Raw genomic sequence first — 25,073 nt, forward strand, 5'->3', positions numbered from 1 at the left:
ATCAATAAATAATTCAGTGTAACACTTCGATGTAATGTGAAATCAATACACCATCTTGCTTTTGGAATAACATAATTGCATACTGTCGATTGCTAGACTATAATTTCATGTCTATATTAGAACTTAACGTTCCCTTACAAAGATACACCCACTAAATGCTTTTATTAATAATTAACACAGGGCCATTATCACTTCAATTAATAAAGTACAAGTTTTAGATCCATATTTGCAAATAGAAATATCTCATAAATACAGTGGAATTCGATGATGTAAAAGAATAATATATCCAAAACTTTGATCTATTACTAGCGACCCACCACAGCTTTGCACGGGTGCAATGCTGATACTAAAAGTAAAATTAAGCAATGTAAGCGCAAAAAAATGTGTTTATTTGCGTCATCACATTAGAAACCTCTAAAACTATCAGTGTTCCTCTACTATATTATGCATGTATTATATATTTAAACCTTCATCTGAAATCGCTCTATTTACTAAAGAAAACCGCATCAAAATCTGTTGCTTAGTTTTAAAGACCTAAGCATACAGACAGCTGGAAGCGACTTTGTTTTATACTATGTTATACTAGTGATATATCATCATCCGTCAAAAACCGTTATCCACAAATGGTGAAACAGACCCATATACATATTACATTAAAATACTTCTAAAAACGATTAATTCTCGGTAATATGTTTCTGTCACAGAGTTCTATCATATAAAACTCCACAATTAATAGTTAGGTACCTTAACGTCCGCCTGTCCGTGTCAACGCGTCAAATGGAACGTACCGAGAAAATTACTTTCGTATTTGGAATCACGTAGTTTCCGTTTAGTCACAATCAAATTTAAAGCTAAAATACAAATTCTTATTGTTTTTTTTAAGTAAAACTTATTTACGCACGCTTGACTTAGGGAGTAAAGCTGGTGAATGCGTGACGAGAACGTTACGAAAAGTGTGATCTGGCGAGGCGAACACATTTTCTTTCTCTCTTTCTCTCATACCTGGTTACGTTCCGTATATCTAAGACACAATGCAGGCCTTTTGTTAAATAAGTTTTACTTCGGTCGTGTGGTCTTAAGCACTCGTTTTTATTTATTTTTAAATTAAAGTATATTACTCATCATCTAAACTTCAATTATAAACGGACAAATAAGCTTTTGTAATCTAAGCCTAAAGGTCGTTATAGTTAACTACAGTTTAAGGGTATATGCACGTATTGTCCAGCCTTATAGTATGCAACAGGCCATTAAAACACCATGCACTATCGACCAATCAATGCAGCGAACGGGTCGGCCGGTATATAAATTTAATTAGCAATCGATGAACTCCATTAACCGAAACACTTAACCGGCGAGAGTATCGCTAGCGGATAACGCAATAAAGACACGTTCAAAAGTTAGACGAAGTTAGAAACTGTTCGTTTGACGTGGGTTGAATACGTAGTATGTAAAGCTATTTAAGTTGTTATAACAATATTTGTTGCATTATTTTAAACCTTATCGGTAATATTATAGATAAAGCTTTCTGTAAGTAACGATATCCAACAGATAGACAGGCCTATGATATTTTTGTCATTGTGATTATAAGACCCTTTCCTAAGATCCTAGGACCCTAAGACTTCCCTAAGACCCTAAGACTTCCCGTTAGAAATTTTTATTCGCAACGAATCTAGAAAATGATTTTTCTTCTAAAGAAAAATTTAAACTAAAGTTGTATTGTAAAGAATTATTCTTATAAGAAGCTTTGATTTTACTATTTAAATACTTGCGATTAGTTACTCTAAATGAAATTTCATGAAATACATTGCTAGCCAAAACCATCCATTCGAATTTCTATTGTCAACAGCTGATGAGACTTAAGTAAGAAATTAAGAACAAAATAGGTCTGTAGCCAATCAACAAAAATTGTGAGTTTGACTGGGAAGCTTAATGCATCTATCATATAACCCCGATCTCGCCCCCGCAGAATACCATATATTTCGTTCTCTTCAGTATTCTTTAGGTAGTGTAAAGTTAACATCAAGAGAGGACTGTCAAAACTACTTGTCGCGGTTTTTCAATGAGAAGTCCTAAAATGTCAGCAACGGAGTCCTGTCACTACTTACGAGATGACAACGAGTTATCGAACATAATTGTGTTTACAGGCAGACGAAAAAAACCGACCTCAATTATATCGACAAGTAATACAACGTAGGTAGACGAAAAAATGGTCAAGTAAATACGCATTATCAAAGATTACTCCAAAAGTTGTAATCAGATCTCGATGAAATTTAAATGTGACCACACGATAAACATCGGCTTTCGATTAAATTAAACATCATCAAAATCGGTACACCCAATAAAAAGTTATGCGGATTTTTGAGAGTCTCCCTCGATTTCTCTGGGATCCTACGATCAGATCCTGATTTCCTTATCATGGTACCAAACTAGGGATATATCCTTTCCAACAAAAAAAGAATTATCAAAATCGGTTCATAAACGACGGAGTTATCCCCGAACATACGTAAAAAATCCTCCTTTATTTGAAGTCGGTTAAAAATAGTACATTTATACATAATAATTAATGTAAATAAATTTTGTAAAATTTTAACTCGAATTTTATATAAAATATGAAGAAACTTTTTTTCCCGACCTAATTACATGTTATAACTAATACTAAACAGTAGTCAATAAGTAATCAGTAAGTAATCTAGCCGATAACACACTTAATACGTTGCACGAATGATACTTGAATTACTATAATATATATATATTATAATATTATTTTCCATTTTACAAATTAATTACTTTTTTAACAAGTTGCTCAAACGAGGCTAAAACCAACATAAATAAGAAATTGTCCGTTAAAAAAATATATGTGTCTCCATAATTACAGACTTACCGCACAATATATTAGCGAGACTGCTTCAAAGTAAATATTATAATTATAAAAGTTAATATAAAACAACAACACAAACACTAGATCAAAGCGTCTGTCTGGCCGTTGCACTGATCAATTAATTACAAATTTAGCAACGTCCAACAAGCAAATGGTTTGAGTAGGGGGAGAATATGGATGACATTTTGTATAGAGGTATCTCCATGTCTGGACACGGTTTAATGAAAATGTTTACGTAAGCGCGTCGCGTCTATTTGAATGTATGCACGTATATACCCTTAGTACTTGTTGTCAGGCAGTGTTTCCCAAAGTGGGCGATAACGTCCCCTTGTGGGCGCTGCAGTACTAAAGGGTAAGAGACCTAGAAAAAAAAATGGAGCCATTGTGTAGAGGCTTGGGGGGCGATTTGTCATTTAATCTATAAGGACTCTCGACTACAACTTTTGAACATCAACTGATATTCATTAAAAGATTACTCTATAAAATAATTTATTCTCTTAGTGGGCAGTAGACAAAATAACTTTGGGAACCCCCGTTGTAAGGTTTTGTTATAATTAAAATAAATCGAAAATTTCGTAACCCAAGCAGGCTTCAAAAGAATTTTGGAATTGCGTTACACAGTACTTTAGAATTAACTAAGTATTCATAATCAATGTGAAGCTACTAGAATGTAAATTCTACAGAGAAGAATCGGCAGAGAACTCAACAGTTAAAACTAATAAAACTTATTATATGCACAAAACGATTTTGATACGACGATGGACGGATAGATAAATGATCTTTACCCTAGATATATTTAAGAAATTTTGTCGTTGCCACAGAAAGACAAAGTATATATGTAATTCTAAAAATATAGTTTTGTTTTTTACTGCTCTCATAAATAAATAATAAATAATCCGTACCTACGGTGAGCAACTTAACGCTTGTATTACAGGTAACAGCCGACTGTTATAGCTAAATATTTTTTTTTTATTATAAATATACAAAAAAAAATACAAATTTGTAAATACCAATATTACACCCAGACTCGAAGGCGGAAATCTACACCGCAACCCGAGGAGCAGAAAGCAGAGACTACAAACTGCGCCAACGGGATAGTGAGCTAATTGAATGCCACTATAATTCTATTTACCTACATTTTACTCATGTACAGACATGTACAGACATGTCCAATTATTTTTATTATACACGAATGACGTTGTTCTCTCTATTTAACTATTAAAACCGAGAAGTTAATATGAAATATTAACAAGTTTTATAAAGTTTTTCAATTTCCTGCGACATTTTTTAATATTGTATTATATAATAAGAACCTTCTAGTGAGTACGAGAAAACTTTTAAAAATAAATGAATAAAATCGATTCGTTGCTCTCAGGTTACGACGTTAATAACGTAAATAAGGATTCACATACAGAAGACATATAAAAACGTTTTAATATTTAAATGTAAAAAGTAATATTTTGTAGACTGATTAATTTCTCAGATTATATGGATCGATTGCAAAATGTAAATTTTTTAACTGGAATATCAAATACGAGGTATATATATTTGGGTGATATCTCCATCATATTAGTGTAATCAGAATAAGGAGGACTCGATACAAAATCAAAAATTACTTCTTACAATGAAATAACTTTTTCGGATTATATCGTGGTTTAATAAGTTAATTTTAAAAAATATGTAGTTGAGTCTTAGTTTAGGAATCAAAATAACATTCCTTTTATTATAATTAACTAACTTTAATTAAAACAAAAGCTACGAGCGTTTTGGTATGTAGATTATACAGAGAAAATTGAAACCGAGAACCCATAATTGCTCTTTGAAAAAGCTGTTATTTTTTTTATTTTTTTTTCATTACAAAATCATTCGTCCTAATAGATATCTACATAGGGGAATATAAATGGTCCGTCTGAATCACGTTCGCGTGTTGAAAGGAGCCAGCGACATTTCCCCCTGCGACTGTAATTGAGTCTAGGTGCGAAAATTGAATCTGCTCCCTGTCGCGGGCATTGCAATATGGCGCCGAACAATAATAAGTGTGTGTGCTACACACACACAGAAGTTATCTGAAAAGTAGCCTACTAGAGATTTTGTTACCGAGAATTTTAACTACAGTGTATTCTAATCTATCTCATTTTATCATATACAGCTTTTTTTATCGTGACGCATTTTCGTTTCATCGAATTTAAAATCGCGTTTCTAAGGAAGTTTTACATCAAATATGTTTTCAAAATTATTTTTTTTTTAAGATTTGTAATACAGGTGCTCTCAAAATATTTATCATCCACGTAGGATAACGATTACGCGTTAGATAAATTGAAATTTGAAAATGAAAAGAATGTACATTATACATTTTAATCAATTGGATAATGATCCGATCTTTTATAATAGTTCTGATAAACCAACCTCCTTTTTATAACTGTATTGTCTTATATATAAAGTCCTACAGTTATCTAAGAGACAAAAGCTTCTAACTTTTCTAACTTCAAGCTTCTAACGTGTTTTGTTCTATTTCATCAAAAAAAGTCCTCATTGTCTATTAGTTACATATATCTAAGAACCTGTGAAATCATATGTAGTCATCTATTTATCAGATAAGATACTAAAATCTATCACAGTGTTATCAGTAACCTGTAAAATTCGTCCTAAGTCGGTTATAAATGTATCACATGCAGATATAATTCAATTATAATCTAACGTAAACTTTGGTAATATGAGACCTAAAAGCTAAACCTAAACTGGGCCAAGGTTTAAAAATTGGATGCGATTGAATAATTAAAGATTTGAGCTTTCTATTGTATCATGGAAGTAACATTTATTTTTGACTAGCTGTGCCCGCGACTTCGTCCGCGTGGAATTTAACAAAACGGTTATTGTTCTGTTCGCAGTTAATAAATAAATAATAAATCTAAGATAAAAGTAGCCTAAGTTACTCTTTATTACATCACCTATCTGTGTGGTGATGAAAGTCCCGCCGAAATCGATCCAGCCGTTTCAGAGACTAGCCGGAACAAACAGACAGACAAGCAGAAAGACGAAAATTATAAAAAATGATATTTTAGTATATGTACCGTGTATACATACATCCATATGAATTACGTAAAAAGCGGCCATTTTAATATTACAGACAGACACTCCAATATTATTTATTTGTATAGATATAGAAGAGAGCCTCTACACATTTTAATTTTTTTTTTAAATTATTTAATTATTTTTAATTTAAAATTCCATTAAAAAAAAATTCAATTTTTTTTTACAAGAACGCAATCGGTAAATAAACGTTAAAATATCAAACACCCATTTTGTTTACTGACATCCTTAAGTAACTTACAAAATAATCTTTATTTTCTTAAAAGAATTTGAATGGATATTTTTTATCTAAATAGTAAGACAAAATAAATATAAACATTTTGATATTATTTAAGCAAAGTTGGCAACATCAATAAAATATATAAGAGATAAAAACAAAATCTTTAAATTTAAAGAATTTCCTTTTTCTGTTGTTTTTCTATTCATCTATACATATAAATAAAATTGGAGTGTCTGTTTGTAATATTAAAATAACCGCTTTTTACTAAATGCATATGAATATGGTACTGGTATGGAAACAGTACATATACCAAAATAACATTTTTTACAATTTTTGTCTGTCTGTCTGTCTGATTGTTCCGGCTTCCACGGGCAGATAGCTGATGTAATAAGGAGTAACTTATGCTTCTTTTATTTTAAAAATTTATTTATTTTATAACACTGCGAACTGAATAATAACTTTTTTGTTAAATTCCACGCGGACGAAGTCGCGGGCACAGCTAGTTATAAATATGAAAATAAATTTTGTATATCATTTTTAGAGGTTAAAATAAGGTTGTTTTAGAGTAAACTTAGCAAGAACTACAAATTAAGGCTTGGTCCATTTACATCAACATATAAACATATATACACAAACACATACATAACACACGCAAGATAATATTTTTTTCGTCTTAGATAAAAATTTATTTCAAAATGAAATTGTAAAATTTAAATAACTTTATACGAAAAAACCTTTATATATAAGGACTTTTGTATCAGAATTTCATTTTGAAAAACGTTATATAAATCTCGAACTTAATGAACCAGTGAAATAGGCCCTTATAGTGGTTACTTGTTTCGCGACTTTGACAAAGACATTTGTAACGAAAATTTTAAATTAACATTTTAGTAATAAAAACCTATTACTAAAATTATTCTCGTGAAAAAAATTAGACTCGTCTCGTTAACAAGATATTCGCAGTTAATGTCGAAATATCGATCTCCGCAAAATGAAAATAAAAAACATGGTAAATATACCGTTTTTGAATAATTTCAGGAATTTTTAACGAAATAATGAATTTTGAGACATTCTGCATTAAAGCCAAACTTAAGAACACGTTTTTAATCGACTTAAAAAAGAAGAAGGCTCTCGATTCGACTGCATTTTTTATATGTGTATCGATTTAAAGGTTATTTATTTTAAATTGAAAGTTGGCGCCTATCGTATTGTTATCCAATGTTTACGCGAATTTCACTCATTATAAGAAAACAAATTTTTCATGGTCACGTGACCATGATTGCGATAGGCTGAAATGTGTGTGTGTGTGTGTGTGATAAAATCCGAAAAAGTTTTTTTCATTATTATCGATGCCTTTCGTTAGGTCTCAATTGGTCTAGATCTGAAGAGTTAACTTTGGAGCTATCCCTACTAATGTGTATTGTACTGTACTTGTGTGGGTTTGTTTTCGTTTCTGAGCAACGCTTCAACAATTACATATAGATAGAATGATGAGTCTGAACTATGTAGACTTCTCTCATTACAGTGTTTATCTGGACGTAATGTTTCAAATAACACTAGGCAATGCTTGACACTGTTAGAACACGAAACCCACAATAGGTACGTAAATACAGTTTATATATATATATATATAAACTGTATATATATATATATATAATCTGAATCTTGGAAACGGCTCCAACGATTTTCATGAAATTTAGTATGCAGGGGATTTCGGAGGCGATAAATCGATATAGCTAGGATTCATTTTTAGAGAATGTCTGAGAATGGACTGTTTTTAGGCAATGATAAAATGGCTACAATATCGTTAGAATACGAAGGTAAATTTGGCAATTGTCAATAAAGTTGTAATAGCTCAGGTGGGAAATCGACCGGTCGGGATCAAACGGAAAACCACGGTTCAAATCCCCATGATTCCTGGATCGATTATTTTTTTTCATTTCGTTTTCTAATTACACTCATGATTTTTTTTATTATTATTATGTCGGTAAAATCGGAAAATATTCAGTCACCCAGGTACTACTTCCTTATTTAAAATATTGTTTAAACTTGATCGAGATCTGTTAACATTTTTTTGAGTAAACTTTGAAAACGCGTTATATAACTGGTCCATGTAATTGAAGTCGATTTCAACACAATTATTCGCCGTCAAAATTAAGGCATTATTTGCTATTATTAAACTAAAAGTTAGTTTATAATTATGGTGAAACAGGTCCCAGAGGCCTATTCTACCTCCTACAGTTTAAGTATTCATAACTTATTTTCAGGATAAACTTGCATAGCTAAAATAAAATAAAATAATTTTTATTCGGAAAAAATAACATGGTAAAGATATGTATTTGCACGTTAGTGACAACGGTTAGTTATTAATAATTACTGTATTGCATTAACCCATCTTAGGAATAAAACGGAACAGCGTTCCATGAAAGTTAAGCAAATTAAATAATTATCTGGCAGTACGGTCATACATGGCTGCGTCCTGAAAGAACGATATAATAGTTATATGATTAAATAATATATTTACCTGTATCTTAGTGATAACAGGCTTGTTGCTCCAGGCTTGGGTCGGTTTGACGCCTTGCAGAAACTGCTCGCATGGTGCGTTCACTCTGCACACATTGTCAATGTTGATGTTAACTCTGTCCAAAATGTTGTCGTTGACATCGATTATTTTCTCTGTGTTGTATTCGATATCATTTCTGTTCGTGCAAAACTTATTCTCATTAATAGTACATATACTTGTGATCAAATATACCACAGATATATTTCGAGTTTAATCGCTCAGGCAAAGCAAATTATACATAGTGCCGATTTGTACAGAAAAAAAAATTTAAATTAAGATCAAAGTAGGTTTTACACAAAAAGAAGGTTTTATGTATCGTCTATATTCTGTACAAATTGGAATGGAACAAAATACACATGCAAATAAAATATGGCAGTAAATGGTATACACGTAAATATGTCGGCTAAGCAAGTAATATGCAGATTCATTTTACATGGTAAGAATGCAAGCAGATTGCAATAGTGGTAAGTTGAGAATGAGATGTTTGTCCTTGCCATCTACACGATACCGTCCTTGTGAAGATGTATGCAATAGATTGGTGCAGTTTATTTGAGATGTATTGATTTTACTTACTTAAGATATTAGCAACAATGACTAGGCGAGTATGAAATAAAAAAAAATTGTTTATTTATGTCTACAACGATGTCGGCAACTAGCGTGTAAAAAGGATGTGTGTCAATAACCTAATAAATTTCCCCTGTAAAACGTGAAAAATAAAATAATACCATAGAGTTCTATTGCTATTTTGTTTTCGATACTGAAAAACCGAATATTTTAGTTTTTGTTTATAGTTTGACAGAATATTTTTGGTATTTTTTTACGAAAACTGACCATTTTCGCAGTTATCGCTTCTTAATATACATCAGCGCAATCTCTTAACACTTTCTTGTTAACATATTGTTGGATTAAAAGACGTAGCTCAGGTTTTATAATCACTATATATTTAAAAATAGAAAAATTAATAGTAATACGCCGGTCGCTTGATGTAACAGATTATAGAGAAACAAGTATTTATTAAAGCGCATAGACTGCACAAATAGGCGCGAAATTCAAATAAAGAACATTATGTTCAACACATATACTATTGGACATATTTTCAAGAGGTAACTTAAATAAGTAAAAAAGAGATAGTCCAGTGCGATAGTATATTACACATACATTTATGTATGTGCGTATTACGTAGATTTAAGACGATGGAAAGCGTTAGGTCTAGTCGTAGGTTGTACTATATTCCTCTTATTTGTGATCATGTACATATTATTCGCTTTATATGCAATTACTTTTCGACCTAGTCAAAAAGATAACGTTAATGCTCGTAGAATGTTTAATCTAGCAACTTTGATAATTCAGGACTAGAAACTATACATCCATAGTGATAAGACATTATATTACCCGTGTTGGATTACATTCGCGAGACTCGTCTTCAATAATATATAACGCACGGATTCAAAATAAGAACTGCTTCTTTCTACAATATGGGGGGGGGGGGGGGGCCGCTTGTAAAATAAGTGCTCGAATGCCATTTTTAGTTTTTAGGATACAGGTAAATGGAAAGAGAAAATCAAACGGTTACTTACAATCACTACATCCGAGTCATCACAGTGCTCTGATGATAATTATAGTGACAACACAAATTAGTCATATTTACTATTATTATGCCAATTTCAATATCTGAGAAAAAATACACTTATCTTATTGACACCCATTCTTTGCCTTACATATGACTTGTAAGATTTGCACGCATGCTAGTATACTTTGCATTCTAGCAGTATTTAAATTACTATAAACACTATAACGTCGGGGATAGTACAAAACCGCGTAACTACCATTGATTAATTCCGCATATCTGACAAATGTAGCCAATTTAAGTTTTCGCGAGCAATTAACGCAAAATCTCGATTGACTGTCACCACTTTGATGTGAGTTCATTTCGACCGATAGAAAGCCAGAAATCGCACAATAACAATACCACGTATCTTCGGCCGGCAATCTGATGACACCGGAAGCGCGTTTACGGTTTATTTTTTGCTATCAAACTCTGTACATTCTTAAGGGCTTAATATGCCCATAATGCCTTCTCACTCCTGCAGAAAAGAAAGTACGAAATTATATTTAGAGCCAATAATACAATCTAAACGTAAACTATACCGTATCTACATTGAAGAGGCAACAAAAAAGAGAGTGGCTTACAAAAAACTTTTTGAAGATGTTCTGACAGGTTCAAACATAGCTTTGTTTCAACCGAAAAAAGATGTATGTGATCTATGTTGTTCATATAAAGTAGGTGATATTACTGAAGATGAATATCAGCAACATTGATCACGAAAACATTTAGCTAGACAAGAAAATACTTTAGACAAAGAAGATGATTATTGTTAAAATAATAATCACAAAAGAATAAATATAAATAATAATAATAAACAGTCAGCTTTAACCTTATATAGGACACGGCAAGTGAAAGCGGTAGGGAAATGTACAAAGAGAAGTGACGAATAGTGTCACCTAAGACGATATCAATTATCGAGTAAAAAGACAAATCTATATACAGTACATACGCAGACGCACACGCATATGCACACGCACACGTACATGCAGACTCACACGCATACGCACACACTCACGCTGAGGCTCACGCTCACACAAATAAGTAACAAGAAGTAGTATGGGCTGGAGTTTCGAGCATCAAAGTAGACTCAGATCTAAGGGTGCAGTCGTGCGTATTACAAAGATACTTGAAACGCTTCTTAACGTACAAAGGGGTATCAGAATGAAAAAGTATACAATATAGTAACGAGAGTATGTGAGTATTCCTGCGAAAGCGAATCGGGAGCCACTTGAGACGATTGCAAAATTCGAAAACATGGCCATTTTATTACTCCTCTTTAAGATCATGATAGCAAGTGTAAGCATAATCAAGAATTGGTAGAAGGAGTGACTGTGCTAAAGTAATTTTGGTAGGCAAAAGGAAATAGTGCAGTTGTCACAGTGATCCGACAGCTGCAAATAGTTTACGGCTCATCTCACTCAGCTGAGGTGCCTAAGGAAGATGTCTATTGAAGATAGCACCAAGATTTTTCACTTTGTCGTTGTAACTGATTACGGCGTTTTTAACTGACTGGTGATATAGGCGACCAGTCTATTCGACATAAGTTTAGGACTACCGATAATAATGACTTGCCATTTTAGGTATCAATGTTTAGTACGTAGGATTTACTCCATCTATATAAGTTCTTCATGTCATTTTATAAATTGTTTATTGATGTAGGTAAATCTGCCAGTTTAGCGTGAGAATAAATTTGAAGATCATCGGCATACAAGAGGTAGAGAATCTTCTCTATATGTATGTGGAGATTTATTGAATTTATAAAGAACGAAAATAAGAAAGGGGACAACACGCCATCTTGCGGAATGCCAGCATTTACGTTAGACCAGTTTCAATAAGAATCCTGAATTCACACGCGTTGGCGACGACCAAGTATGTAACTATTAAACCAATAATTTGCTGATGGAGGTATGTTAAGTAAGTACAAGACGCTTCGCTTCGCTTCAGCCTGTAATATTCCACTGCTGGGCATAGGCCTCTTTCTCCATCTAGGAGAAGGGTCAGAGCTTAATCTGCTCCAATGCGGGTCGGCGGATACAGCACAAGAAAGCCAGCATTAAATCAAAATTCACCGGGCTAAACGCATGGCTAAAGTTCAGCAAGGGGTCACCACGGTGAGATTCTGACTGTCCATTACTTGCCTAACGTCATCAGTGATTTTCACAAGGGCCGTAGCCGTGATGACCTTTACGGAAATAGGGCTGACAAGGATTTAGGAGATCATTAGAGGAAAGAAATGAAGTTAGCTGTTGATGGACAAGACGCTCTAAACTTTGGACAGGAAAGAGAGAATGGCTATCGGGCAAAGATCGGAAAACGTAGAGGAATTAGGTTTTTTAGTTAGTTTTGTTTCATTTCACCGCGTAACTTACTCTGAGGTTCCAATGTGATTAGTTTATGATCGAATCAAATCCGCATAATTGTCGTAGAGCCTAAATTATTTACTTTAAGGGAATAATTTTTCTAACAAGAGATGGAACACATAAATAATTACTCTCTGTGTAAAATTGAGCTCAAAATTCGTTTCAATAAAAAACTTAGTAAGTTTTAACCTTCCCCTGTAAAATTACATCTATTAGATACGCGCTCCCTACGTGTAGCAGATACGCGGATTTGCACTATCCCCGACGATAAGATGTTCATGAAAGTCTTTGATATGGTAGAAATCAAACAACATAATAGATAGCCGTGACGCTGCATAGCAAAATGGGAAAATACAAGAAAAGTAATGCAGTTTATATCATAACCTTCTAACGCGAGATGAAAATTTGTAGGACATTACTGTATAGTATAGGCAGTAGATTTGGACTGAGGTAGGGCACAGCAGGTAACTTCCTGCCCAAAATGTTTTTAAGCAGTGTTCTGTTGCTGTTGGTAAGGTGACCAGATCTTCTGGGGGGAATAGAGGATAGGGTCGGCAGCACGCTTGCGATTTTTCTAGTATTGCAGATGTCTTATAAGCTACGGTAATCGCTTATTGATATTAAAAACTCTTTCTCTGGGAGTATACTGTGTTATCATTGGCTATATAGTATACTAGGTGACCTGGCCAACTTCGCCTTATTTATTTATTTTTTGTTAAATATAATAATTACATATATCAAAATAAAATATAGCCTATCTATTAAGTTGGATCAAACTAACTCACGGTGTGCCAATTTGACTAAAATCGGATAGGTAGTTTAGGAGTCCATTGCAGACAATATAATGTGTAATTTATATATCAATAATCCACACAAAGCCGTAAGCGAAAAGCTATTTACAAATATATTTTAATACATAAATAAAACACGATATTATATAGGAAAGGATTACACTTGACAACTGATTTTATCTGGTCTCCTTGATCGAGTTACATTGAGAAATGCACATGAAAATAATACTTTAAAACTACATAATTAAATAAATAGCGCTGAAGCATAAAGTAGGACATCTAAACAGGACTCTGAAATATATGTACAGCGACGAATGAAATTTCTAAATTACGATGAAATTTTACGAAAACTATTTTTTTTCATTTGGTTGTCTAAATAATAATACTGTTTAAATCAATGTAAAAAAATATATAATTTTTCAAGGGATGTATGATAATTCGCATTGCAGGAAGCTTTAACAATTACGAAGTATCGAGAAGAAATGATGAACTCAAATGTAGCTACACGTACATTTAATGAAAGAAATTAATTTATGACATATGTTGGTATTAGATGACAATTTATTTTTATTTTATTTATTAAAGTTTATTGCACACACAATTAAAAGATACATTTCAGAACGATTAGATACAAAAACAAGTAATGTATGCAAAGGCGGCCTTATCACTTATAGCTATCTCTTGTGTGATGATCTTGACAATATTTATAAACATTAATACCAACAAATTGATTAATTCTAACATCCAACATTTCAAGAAAGGAATGCAAATTTATAAATAAATAAAAAAATATATCAATGTCCAACTTACGGTTTCAACTTCACAGCTGGCAGTTCTTTGATCACGATATCATTTGATTGTTCGACAACATTATTGCTCATTTTACACGACACGATGCTGAAGTCTGTGAACGTTTTGAATATTTTGTATGACACTCCTGCTGGTAGGTGATTTGACAATTTGATTGTTTTGCTGACTTTTGTGTATCCATCCTGAAAATGTATTGATATATTAATATTGTACACGATTATTTACATTAGGCAAGACATTTAAATAAAAAAAATTTAATTTTTATTAATATTAACTATGGGCAAACACATGGGTTAACGCCTTAATGTCCGCTAAGTCCAGCAGTGAATTGCGATAGGTTGAAGTGATAAGTGATTCATATTAATAAATGAAAAGATATGAAAGCATAGGTACAAAAAAGCATACAACTAAATTTGTTTTCAAATTATTATAGTTACAGAGATAGTAAAGGATTATAAAGTTACTCATTTTTATAACTTTTCTCATACAATTACTTAACAAAACTGTCAAAACTTCTATTTATTTGAATAGAATAAAAGATATGTTCATTAATCTCATTAGACACAAGTTTAGTCACATATTTACTCTTTTTTACAATACACCTGCTCTCAAGGATGGTCAAGTTAGTTTATATTTATATAGTTTTAAAAAAGTAAATAACTATGAAGTTTTAAAGTAACAATTTACACTTAAAATAATTTTAATGATTTTTTTAGTAAGTTAACTTCAAAGTTTGTGTTTTAGCAAACTTTTTGAATGGCAATTGTGTATATACGTCAAACTAAGCTCTACAATTACAAACCGAAAATTGTGTCCCCAACAAGACAAAAAATACGAATTAACACACATAATTTTGTCGTCTATCGTAATATTGTCTGCCGTGACGCGAGTACAGTTTCAATTCAAAGTTTTCTTTGTCCATGAAATATTCAGTATATCAAATTTACTTTGTTCCTGAACTGAGCATATACGTAGTATATTGTAGGCACGCGAGCCAGCGTTTCACGAACGAAACGCGATTGGATCAATTGAAAACTATCGAATTTGACCTATTTTAACAGAATCAAGTTTTTATTAAAGCCAAGAAACTAGTACATATTACGATAAAAACACATGCTAAATATTGACAGAGGAAAACGAACTAGATCAACATAACATAGGTACCTGTGTTACTGATGTCAGATGTGGATAAAATTCTGGAGCTTCTGGATTTAAAACTGAATTCATTTTGTATCGATAAATTAATTAAAACATAAATAAAATGAAATAAAATATCACTTCTACACCATGCAGGAGATGAGCTGTGAAGACAATGTGAAGAATGAAATGAACAGAATATGACTCCACAGATAAAGAAGTGACGTTAGTCGGTTACAGACGAAGTAACAGCGGGCAGCAGCACTGAGCACAGACAATTTTGTAATTTTGTATTTACGAGGTAATTTAAAATAATTGCTAACAATAGTCACTTTTAATCTAAATCACGATCTAATTAATAAGATGATATTGAGGATATTGTTGATATATGGATATTAGATATTGTTGATAATTAAAATCTATAATATTGTAATACAAAAATTAAGATACAATTGACTTTATTAAAATTTATTATTTTTTAATTTTATATTACTATAAAATAGCATATTTTTTGTTAATATTCTTTAAAAAATTTATATTAATAAATTCAAAATACAGCACTGTATTACAAAATTGTATCTCACAAATTAATTTCAAAACGAAAATAAGACGTCAACTCATTTTCTGATAATTTTGACATTCATGTTTAGAACAATTTCTCGGGAAATGTTTACGTATCCCTTCGGGTTTAGGAGGAGCCACTCGAAATAATGTAATTTTGCTTGTGGTGCTTATGATGTACGTCAGAGGGAGCGCTTTCGTATTACGATTTGCTCTCCACCTCGTACGGTACCGCCCTTGGCGATTGCGCACTGAAAGACATTGCAGTACGCAGCTGCAGTAGAGCTTCTCCGTATAGGTGGGTAAGGGACGGAGAATAGAATATCATCGAGCGAAGTGTTTTCTTGGTAGGTTTTAGGCTGTCGATATTTTGTGGGATAGGCAGCGGAACGTCTGGATTCCTTGCAAGTTCGTTTTTATTGAAATGTAATTGTTGCTTAATTTCAATTGTTTGTGTTAGTCAGCGTCACATGAGTCGGCTTCCGCAAATACGTTATTATTGTTTGACATGACTTTAGAAGATCCATTTTACGTCGTCAAAGAGTAAGTGGCTTAAGTTCTCATACTGTAGAGCTTCAGCAAGTATTTATGGTCTTAATGTGCGGTGGTCATAGCACTTATTGTTTTTTTTTTTTTTGTTTGTTTTCGCTCTGCATATTTTTGTGCGTGTTCCACATAAAATCACTGTTCTATGTCCAACATGTAGTTAACACTACTATTGTGTCTCACTTGTGATATTTATTTTGTAGTCCTTTTGATACATATAACAGGTCCATTTCATAGCAAGCTTGATACACTTTTCTTACAAGTTTGATATAATAACAACAACATTATAAATAAAGTAAATAATCTACTCTACATTGGATTTTTATTACAACTGTACTGTAATCGTACATAAATTTTAATAATAGACTCACTATTAATCATTTATATTTGTCACATATTACTAGGAATGTAAACACTGCTTCTGAGAGTTAGAATCAAAAGGCATTTGCATAATGAATTTTGTATACGAATCTACTACTCACTTTACAAATATATTAATTACAAAAATACAATATGCATACCTTTAACAACTTACACATATAGACTATTATATTGACAAAGAAATGAAACTATTTATCTTAGAATTACTCATGTGTATAATATAGCATATATGTGTTATAAAGTAAATAATTACTTTTAAAGTTATTTCAAACTAGCAAACCCGTACCCACTTCGTTGGTTGTTAATTATTATTTTTCTTATGCAATATATAGTAAAGTTTTCATCTCGCTCACATTTCTGTGACTTGATTTACTTAGTTATACTATTATTTATCACTGAATTTTTTGTTCAGTTATAATAAAATAGCCTATATCACTCCTGAATAGTGTAGCTTTCTGTTAGTGAAAGGATTTTCATGATCGTATCAGTATTTCCGAAGATTACCCCCTACAAACAAACAAGTTACAAACTTTACCTCTTTATATATAATATTAGTATAGATGAATGATACTCATAAGTAAAACTTAACTGTTGAGAATATTATAATATTTACAAAGTAAAATATTGAAGAAATTATTTCAATTCATACTATTTAACTCAATCTGTTATAAAATATAAATATAAATTTACTATAAAATTATTAAAAATCTAAAGTATGAATAAATTTGCTATAGATCTAGAATTGCCCACTATAAACATTAAGAAACATAATTTGTCTAATGCCACTAGCTGGCCTCACTTGTAAAATTTTGCATTGATGCTCCACTCCTATTAGTTGTAGTGTGATACAATAGTCCTAGTCCCAGTTTCATCGCCTCTCTATAAATATGTCATCCAAAACAAATAAAAATTGGATTCAATAGCTTCTGAAATTAACACATTGAATGAAAGAAACATATAAATTATATTATCTTAGTTACAAATGTAATCACATTATTTTACCAAAATAGATAAATTTTGATTTTTGTTGTTAGTAGACGTTACTTGTTGTAGCTACGTAGATTCAATTCCAACTGACCTTAAAGACGAGATAAGAACCATACTAATTAACAATGAATCATCAGTGAGGTGTTCCGAGCGTTGAACAAGACTCGAGGACTCTATCTACGCTGGCAGGAGATTTCAAAGGCCCCCATCGTCCCCAACAGTCCTGAAGTAGAGTGGACGTCCACGGAGCTAAGGAATGCACTCCGTAGCATTGAATGGGACTTGGAAGACCTCGAGGACACTATAAATATCCTTTTTTAAATATTAAAATGCATTTTATAGTAAATAAGTAAAAACTAATCAATTATTTCTCACTGAAAGACACTTATTTTTTGTATAATTTTATAATTTATTTAATTTTACAACAATGAAAACAACTGTTCTGTGTCAATGCTCAACATTGAGTGTCTATAACATGCTGAATACTTTTAATGATGTCAAAAACTGAGGGGGGTGCACGATAACAAACAATCTCATATAATAACAAATTATTAGTCCAATAACAATACCTACCTTTTATGATATGTTTGTATTAATAAGTGCTAAAATAATTAAATTGACTTATAGGGGTATTCTTAAATGAGTTGCTGTTAGTTCAAGGTTTGATAATAATAGTTGTGTTTTAATTGCAGTAATTCATTTTATTAACAAAAAAAATCAATGTCAATTTACAAAGTAAGAGCTTAGTTAAGTACTAAATTCGTTTTTTACGCTATCCATTCATTACACATTCTCAAATAAAAATATTAACTTTATTTATCGTTGTGTCCATTTGTTATAAGTATTCTTTGATGGTTCGCAGGAAAGTGGACATAAGGTGCCAATCAAACCACTAATTGTAAATTCATGCGACGTTTCGATCCTTTGCAATTAGTGGTTTGATTGGCACCTTATGTCCACTTTCCTGCGAACCGTCAAAGAATAAAAATATTAACATTGATTATATATACTTAGATAAAACTTAATTCATAAGGCCCTTGATATCTGACAATGTTTTTGTAAACAAATACAACAATATACAAAACAAGTTAAATGCATTGACACGGTTCCTGAATGTCATCTGTCCGTTTATATTGGACACGGAGTCCATAATATGTAAGGACCAATCAAGCCTGAGGCACAATATTGCAAACTGCTGACATCCTGATAGTCCCCTCGCTGCGATCTTGATTGAGTGTAAATGAATAATTTAGCAATGTCGATTATTTACTTATTGCATTTCCTATATCAATTTTGTTATCTCGTTGCACCTATTGAAATAAAATGGATCAACAGATGTAGGCTGCTCCTATTACCTTGTTATAGAATCATTCTCATAGTTTTTATATTTGTAAGGCTTGTAAACAAATTTTCAAATACTCTTGCTTCTTTGAACTGATGAGATATGAATGGATATGTTTACAGTAAATAGAGGTAGCACAAAAGGTACATTTGTGTATGTTATGAAGCAATTTAGACATATCTATTTCTAAGCACAAGTAACCATGGACATACCCACGGATGGGCAAAGTAAGCATTTGCCGCAACCTGACTCGAAGCTAATAATTGATATAATAATAATAATAATAAATACTATTTATTGTACACTACAAAGAAACGTAACAAAAAAGTGGTACATACAAAGAAAGATGTATAAAGGCGGTCTTATCGCTAAGAGCGATTTCTTCAAGGCAACCTTACTTAGGGAGACTTACCTGGGGTATAAGGGCAGGGCGTAAAAAAAGGGGAAGTGGTAGGAAAGTGTACAAAGAGTTGATAAAGATAGATATTTTAGATTTCCACTAGGAAACTTTAGGTAGATTTTGTATCTAATTAAGCTATTGTTGAAGTAGTGCAGATAGTGAAAGTATAATTATATGAAGTTGAGAGCAATTTTTAATTTTAACTACTTATTGAGTTTATCATTTTTTAACATCAGTTAATATAATTATAACATAGTACTATAGTGCATTTGAATATATTGCATGAGAATATTTCCTTGACTATTTCATATCAAGCATTGTTGAGAAAAATTCATCCAAGTTTAAGATTGACAATAAAGAAATCTCCGACAGAAGGTCATTCATAGAAACTACCAAACAAGAAGTAAAGGTGAGTTACAATGTATCAAAATTAATTTATTTTTATGTCATGTCATGCTGTCGTAATTATTTTATTACATTTTTGCTTTTGAGGAATTAGATTTTCTCAATACTACTTTTCTCCAATATCATTCAAGCAATTAAATATAAATAAATAAATCTTTTCTTTTGTTAAATAAAGTTTTTAATTTAATTTTATTTTTTTTTTTATTTTTTTTTGTTTTCAATTTCTAAACATTCTCAAAAAACTTCTAAAATCCAGATTTCAAACAAGTTACTATTTGTTTAGGTAATGAAAGGCAAGATGAGTTTAAACCGGAACAGAGACAACGACGGAACAGCCAGGGAGCCCCTGCTCGCTGAAGAGAGCCCCATGCACTTCGGTAACTCCTGGACAGCGACTCCCAAATACTCAAAATATTCTAAATTGGCGAATCAAACCGATAGTCCGAGTCGCTTTGATACATACGACAGTGATATAATGTCGATGCAGGAGAAAATGCTAATGGGTCAAGATGATCAACTCCATGTTATAAGCAATTCGGTCGGATCGTTGAAAACCGTCTCCAAACAAATCGGCATCGAATTGGACGAGCAAGCTGTGTATGTTGATTTTTATTTTTTTTATGAATTAATTATTGTTAACATTGCTTTCTTAATAAATAATATATATAGGTTGTGCATTAGAAGGCGAAGGTATAAATAAATAATTAAAAAAATATTTATATCACCTTTTAATAATATAAGTAAACTTTGACTAGCCCGTTGGCGCAGTTTGTAGTGACCCTGCTTGCTGCTCCGAGGGTTTTCGATTCCCACCCCGAGTCTGGGTGTAATATAAATATTTGTTTGTGCATTTATATATGTATTATTTAGAAGTAAGTTTATCGAAAAAAACAAATATATATATAGCTATACCAGTCAGCTGTTACCTATAACACAAGCATTAAGTTGCTTACTTTACGAACAGACGACCGTGTGTATATTGTGTAGTTATTTATTTGTAGATATTTATTTAAGTAAAGGCGGTTTTATAAGTTGAAAATCAAAACGCATTTTTTTTTCTTATTAACGTGGGCTTCATAAGCATTTTTGAATCATTGGTTATAGAACGTATAATACAAGTTATTCAGTTGTCGTTAACATGACAATCCCACCAGATTGTGTATGTATCTCGATATTTACTTTATTAAAATTGTTCCATACATTATTTGTAAAAATAAAACGAGTGTGCTTTAGACAACACGACTGAAGTAAAACTTCTTTAGTTACTCCTAAAGTAATATACGAAACGTATCTCTCTCTCTTTCCATCTTCACTAACTTACATCTCCCTCTCGACTTCCGTTCGCCTCGGCCGATCACACTTTTCGTAACGCCCTCGTCACGCATTCACCAGCTTAATCCCCAAGTCGAGCGTTCGTAAAGAAGTTTTTCTTCAAAATATAGGTTATATACGTATGTATAATATAGACATATGCATTAAAATATATGTCCGTTTAGGATGCTCGATGATTTGAACACAGAGTTGGAGAATGCCGATTCGAAACTCGACTCGACACTCAAGAAAGTCGCTCGAGTCTTACACATGAATAATGGTGAGTCTTTGAACAAAGATTTTTATTTATTTATTTACTCTAATTATTTATTTAACGACATAAAATTAGACCACGCTACTTTTGTTTTCAGTATTAACTAGTGCTGTGTGGCTACGGCACTAAAGAATTTAGCCACCCCCTCTCTTCCCGTGGGTGTCGTAAGAGGCGACTAAGGGATAACAAGGTTCCACAACCATCTTGGAACTTAAGAAGCCGACCAATGGCGGGATAACCATCCAACTGCAACGGCTTTGAAATACACAGGCCGAAGACGGGCAGCAGCGTCTTCGGTGCGACAAAGCCAGTCCTGAGGTCACCAACCCGCCTGCCCAGCGTGGTGACTATGGGCAAAACACATGAGTTCACGTTATTTTTGGCGTAAACTTGTGGAGGCCTATGTCCAGCAGTGGACTGTATAGGCTGTAATGATGATGATGATGATGATTAACTAGTACTAGTATTAATTTGTATGATTTTTATTTTTGTGTTACCCTCACATTAGGAATTCTAAACATTTTTGAATATCATATCAAAAATTGACCTCTCCAGCGGGATTCGAACCCGCGTCTCGGTCCCGCGACACGGTCAGTCGGAGACGCGGGTTCGAATCCCGCTGGAGCGGTCAATTTTTGATATGATATTCAAAAATGTTTAGTATTAATTTTTTATCTTAAAATAAATGAAAACATATAATATGAGCGTAAATAAATGAATACATATAATATGAGCGTAAACACCAAATATTTATATAAAACAATATCGTAAGACTAAAAAAATGTATATACAGATAAAGTTTTATACATATTTTTGTCTTAATTTAATTATTAACATTTGTAAAATAGTGAATTAAGAAATTCTGATTTTATTGTTTGAACGAAATTAGTATTATATATGTTCACACGTTTATTTTTATTCAATTTTACAACCATTTATATTATTTATTATCTGCATGATATATTTATTAGCGATAAAACTCTATATCTATGGAGCAGCCCGACTGGGGTAGTACCTCGACCTTACAGAAGATCACAGCTAAATAATACTGTTTTCAAGCAGTATTGTGTTCCTGTTGGTGAGTAAGGTGACCAGTGCTCCTGGGGGGATTGGGGATTGGGTCGGCAACGCGCTTGCGATGCTTCTGGTGTTGCAGGCGTCTATAAGCTACGGTAATCGCTTACCATCAGGTGAGCCGTACGCTTGTTTGCCGACCTAGTGACATAAAAAAAAGGGTTACCGGCAGTTAAATAAAATCGTAGCGGTGATATTAAGTTATCTAGGTCAATGTATTTTTCTCCATACGAAATAAAAGTTTACATTACATCCCCCGAGGACTGAAGTCGGTCGATACATGTCGGTTGACAACTTAACTATTCCTTCACTTGTAGGAGTCTGTACTCGTTGTTTTTAAAGACTTAAAAAAAGGAGAAAGTTCATAACTTTTTACTAGATGTACCGATTTTGATGGTTCTTTTTTTTATTCGAAACCTGTTGCTTCTCGTATAAATTTGGTCGAGAACTGGCGAGTCGTTTTCGAGTTGTCCCTTCCCTTATTGTTCTCATTTTAATAATAAATAAATATGATTCTTTTATTTTCCAGATAAGCGACAATGGATGGCGATCGGTATACTCCTCGGGCTCCTAATGATAATATTGATTCTTTTCATTTTGCTTTAAGCTACTGAACGTTGTTGTCAGCACCTGAATTTTATCATATTTCTTCTAAATGTACTGAAAGGCGTTGGAAGGGTTACGATGGAGCACGTATACTTCCGTTACTATAAGAATGTCGGGATAAAATTAACCCATATGTCATCATAGATCCCAGCTATCTACGTACCGAGTGTCATTGCAAACGGTTCAGTAGATTTAGCGTGATACAAACAGACATCCATCCAAACTTTCGCATTTGTAATTGTAGGACTATAAAATACAATAAATAAAATATTCTAGTTACAGTGTCTTATACAAAAAGATTAAGACATATTTTAGTCGCCAATGTAGCCTTTTATCAAGATTTCAGTCACTTAACAGTACCAAAACTCGTAACTCGTAACCTTTAGACACGGTAGGAAAAATTCTAAAGTAGTGACGTAACTTTATTACTAGGTAGGATACATACTTTAAGGTAAGGCGTTTAGCGTAGAAACGGTATGTCGCATGAAGAAAATTTTTTACGACAAAATTGACCCATTACCCCGAGTGTGAGTGTGCCAGGAAATTGATTTTCATTGATTGATATGATTTATACAAGTAGCGAAATCTTTTTTTATAAATAATCGAACTTTTGTTAGAAATTTAACGGTTTTTTTTGTAATTTCCGGTTTGCAGTAGACTCACACTCGAGCGTTAGTTTCATTTATAAACGATTTCGCGACAGTTTGACGTTAATATTTAAAAAAAAAAAGTAATAATTTGATAAATTTTACACGACTACTTCTGCTAAAGAACGTAAAATTATTGGCAATTTCGTTTCTAATTTAAAAATTAAGTAAGCTCATTTAATATTGACTTAAAATAAAAATATTAAATTATTATTTCATTGTATTTTCACTTATTTTCATATAGCAATACATTAATCTCAATCAATATTAAACAATTCGTAATATATTTATTACTAAAGTTTATTATTATTTAATTTTTCGATACTATCGCTTTGTGCTAAAGTTCTAAATTAATAATAAAAGTCGTAAAAGATCCAATGTAAAAAATATGTATACCATATATCAGTCATGCTGAAATGATATTTTTATAAAAAAAAATGGAACCATAAATAGTCAGTCAATAATTCTCTATAAGTTTATGACTTACTTATGATAGATTACTGACACAACTAAAACTGTTGCGCCCGACTGTACCTCAACCACGGTCTTATTACACGACCATGACCTGAACCTTACAGAAGATCACAGATAATTAATGCTACTCTTAACTGGTGTTTGTTTTTTTATACATAATTATTTAATTAACTTATTTTATTAAACTTCTGGTGTTGCAGGTGTCTATAGGCTACGGTTACCTCTCACCATCAAGTGAGTTGTACGCTTGTTTACCACTATTTGTGTTATAATAGTAAAGAAGGTGTCAAAACTGTACCTCTAGTAAAACAAAAACAGAGATTGATTGAAACCACAAGTGAATAAAGACGCTAGTTTTTAGAAAATATTTATAAATATTTATCTTAAATATAATAATTTGTCTAAATGACCGATATATAGATGCGTATTTCATTTTATTACGCCGATAAATGGAATGAAATCGCAAGCTATACAGATCCCTATATGGTATCCCTATGAGGTATGTGTTGTATTAAGTGTATCAAAAATAAATGTTTTATTCACAAATCATTACAAGCTTTAATGTCTATCACGTAATATCGCGTTTATTATTGAAAATAAAATATTTTTT

The 25,073-nt window shown here is 32.2% G+C and overlaps 2 protein-coding genes across 2 annotated transcripts in view; one reads left to right on the plus strand and one right to left on the minus strand.

Moving 5' to 3' along the window:
• The window catches only part of LOC123669011 (exosome component 10), a 29,521-nt gene extending 13,860 nt beyond the window's left edge, over window positions 1–15,661 (minus strand). Inside the window, exons 1-3 of the mRNA XM_045602687.1 lie at window positions 15,483–15,661; window positions 14,319–14,500; window positions 8,713–8,887 (exon numbers count right to left, since the gene is read on the minus strand). Coding sequence (XP_045458643.1) covers window positions 8,713–8,887; window positions 14,319–14,500; window positions 15,483–15,545 — 420 coding nt within the window. The 5' untranslated portion in view covers window positions 15,546–15,661. The remainder of the gene's footprint in view (window positions 1–8,712; window positions 8,888–14,318; window positions 14,501–15,482) is intronic.
• LOC123668921 (syntaxin-6) lies at window positions 15,606–24,292 on the plus strand. Its single transcript, XM_045602613.1, has 7 exons — window positions 15,606–15,632; window positions 16,205–16,314; window positions 18,068–18,238; window positions 19,988–20,081; window positions 20,361–20,674; window positions 21,574–21,668; window positions 23,266–24,292. Exons 1-7 carry the CDS (start codon window positions 15,606–15,608, stop codon window positions 23,340–23,342), a joined length of 888 nt encoding a protein of 295 aa, XP_045458569.1. The 3' UTR covers window positions 23,343–24,292.
• Window positions 24,293–25,073: the final 781 nt, after the last annotated feature.

This window comes from Melitaea cinxia, chromosome Z, assembly GCF_905220565.1.
Source record: "Melitaea cinxia chromosome Z, ilMelCinx1.1, whole genome shotgun sequence".
Taxonomy (NCBI): Eukaryota; Metazoa; Arthropoda; class Insecta; order Lepidoptera; family Nymphalidae; genus Melitaea; species Melitaea cinxia.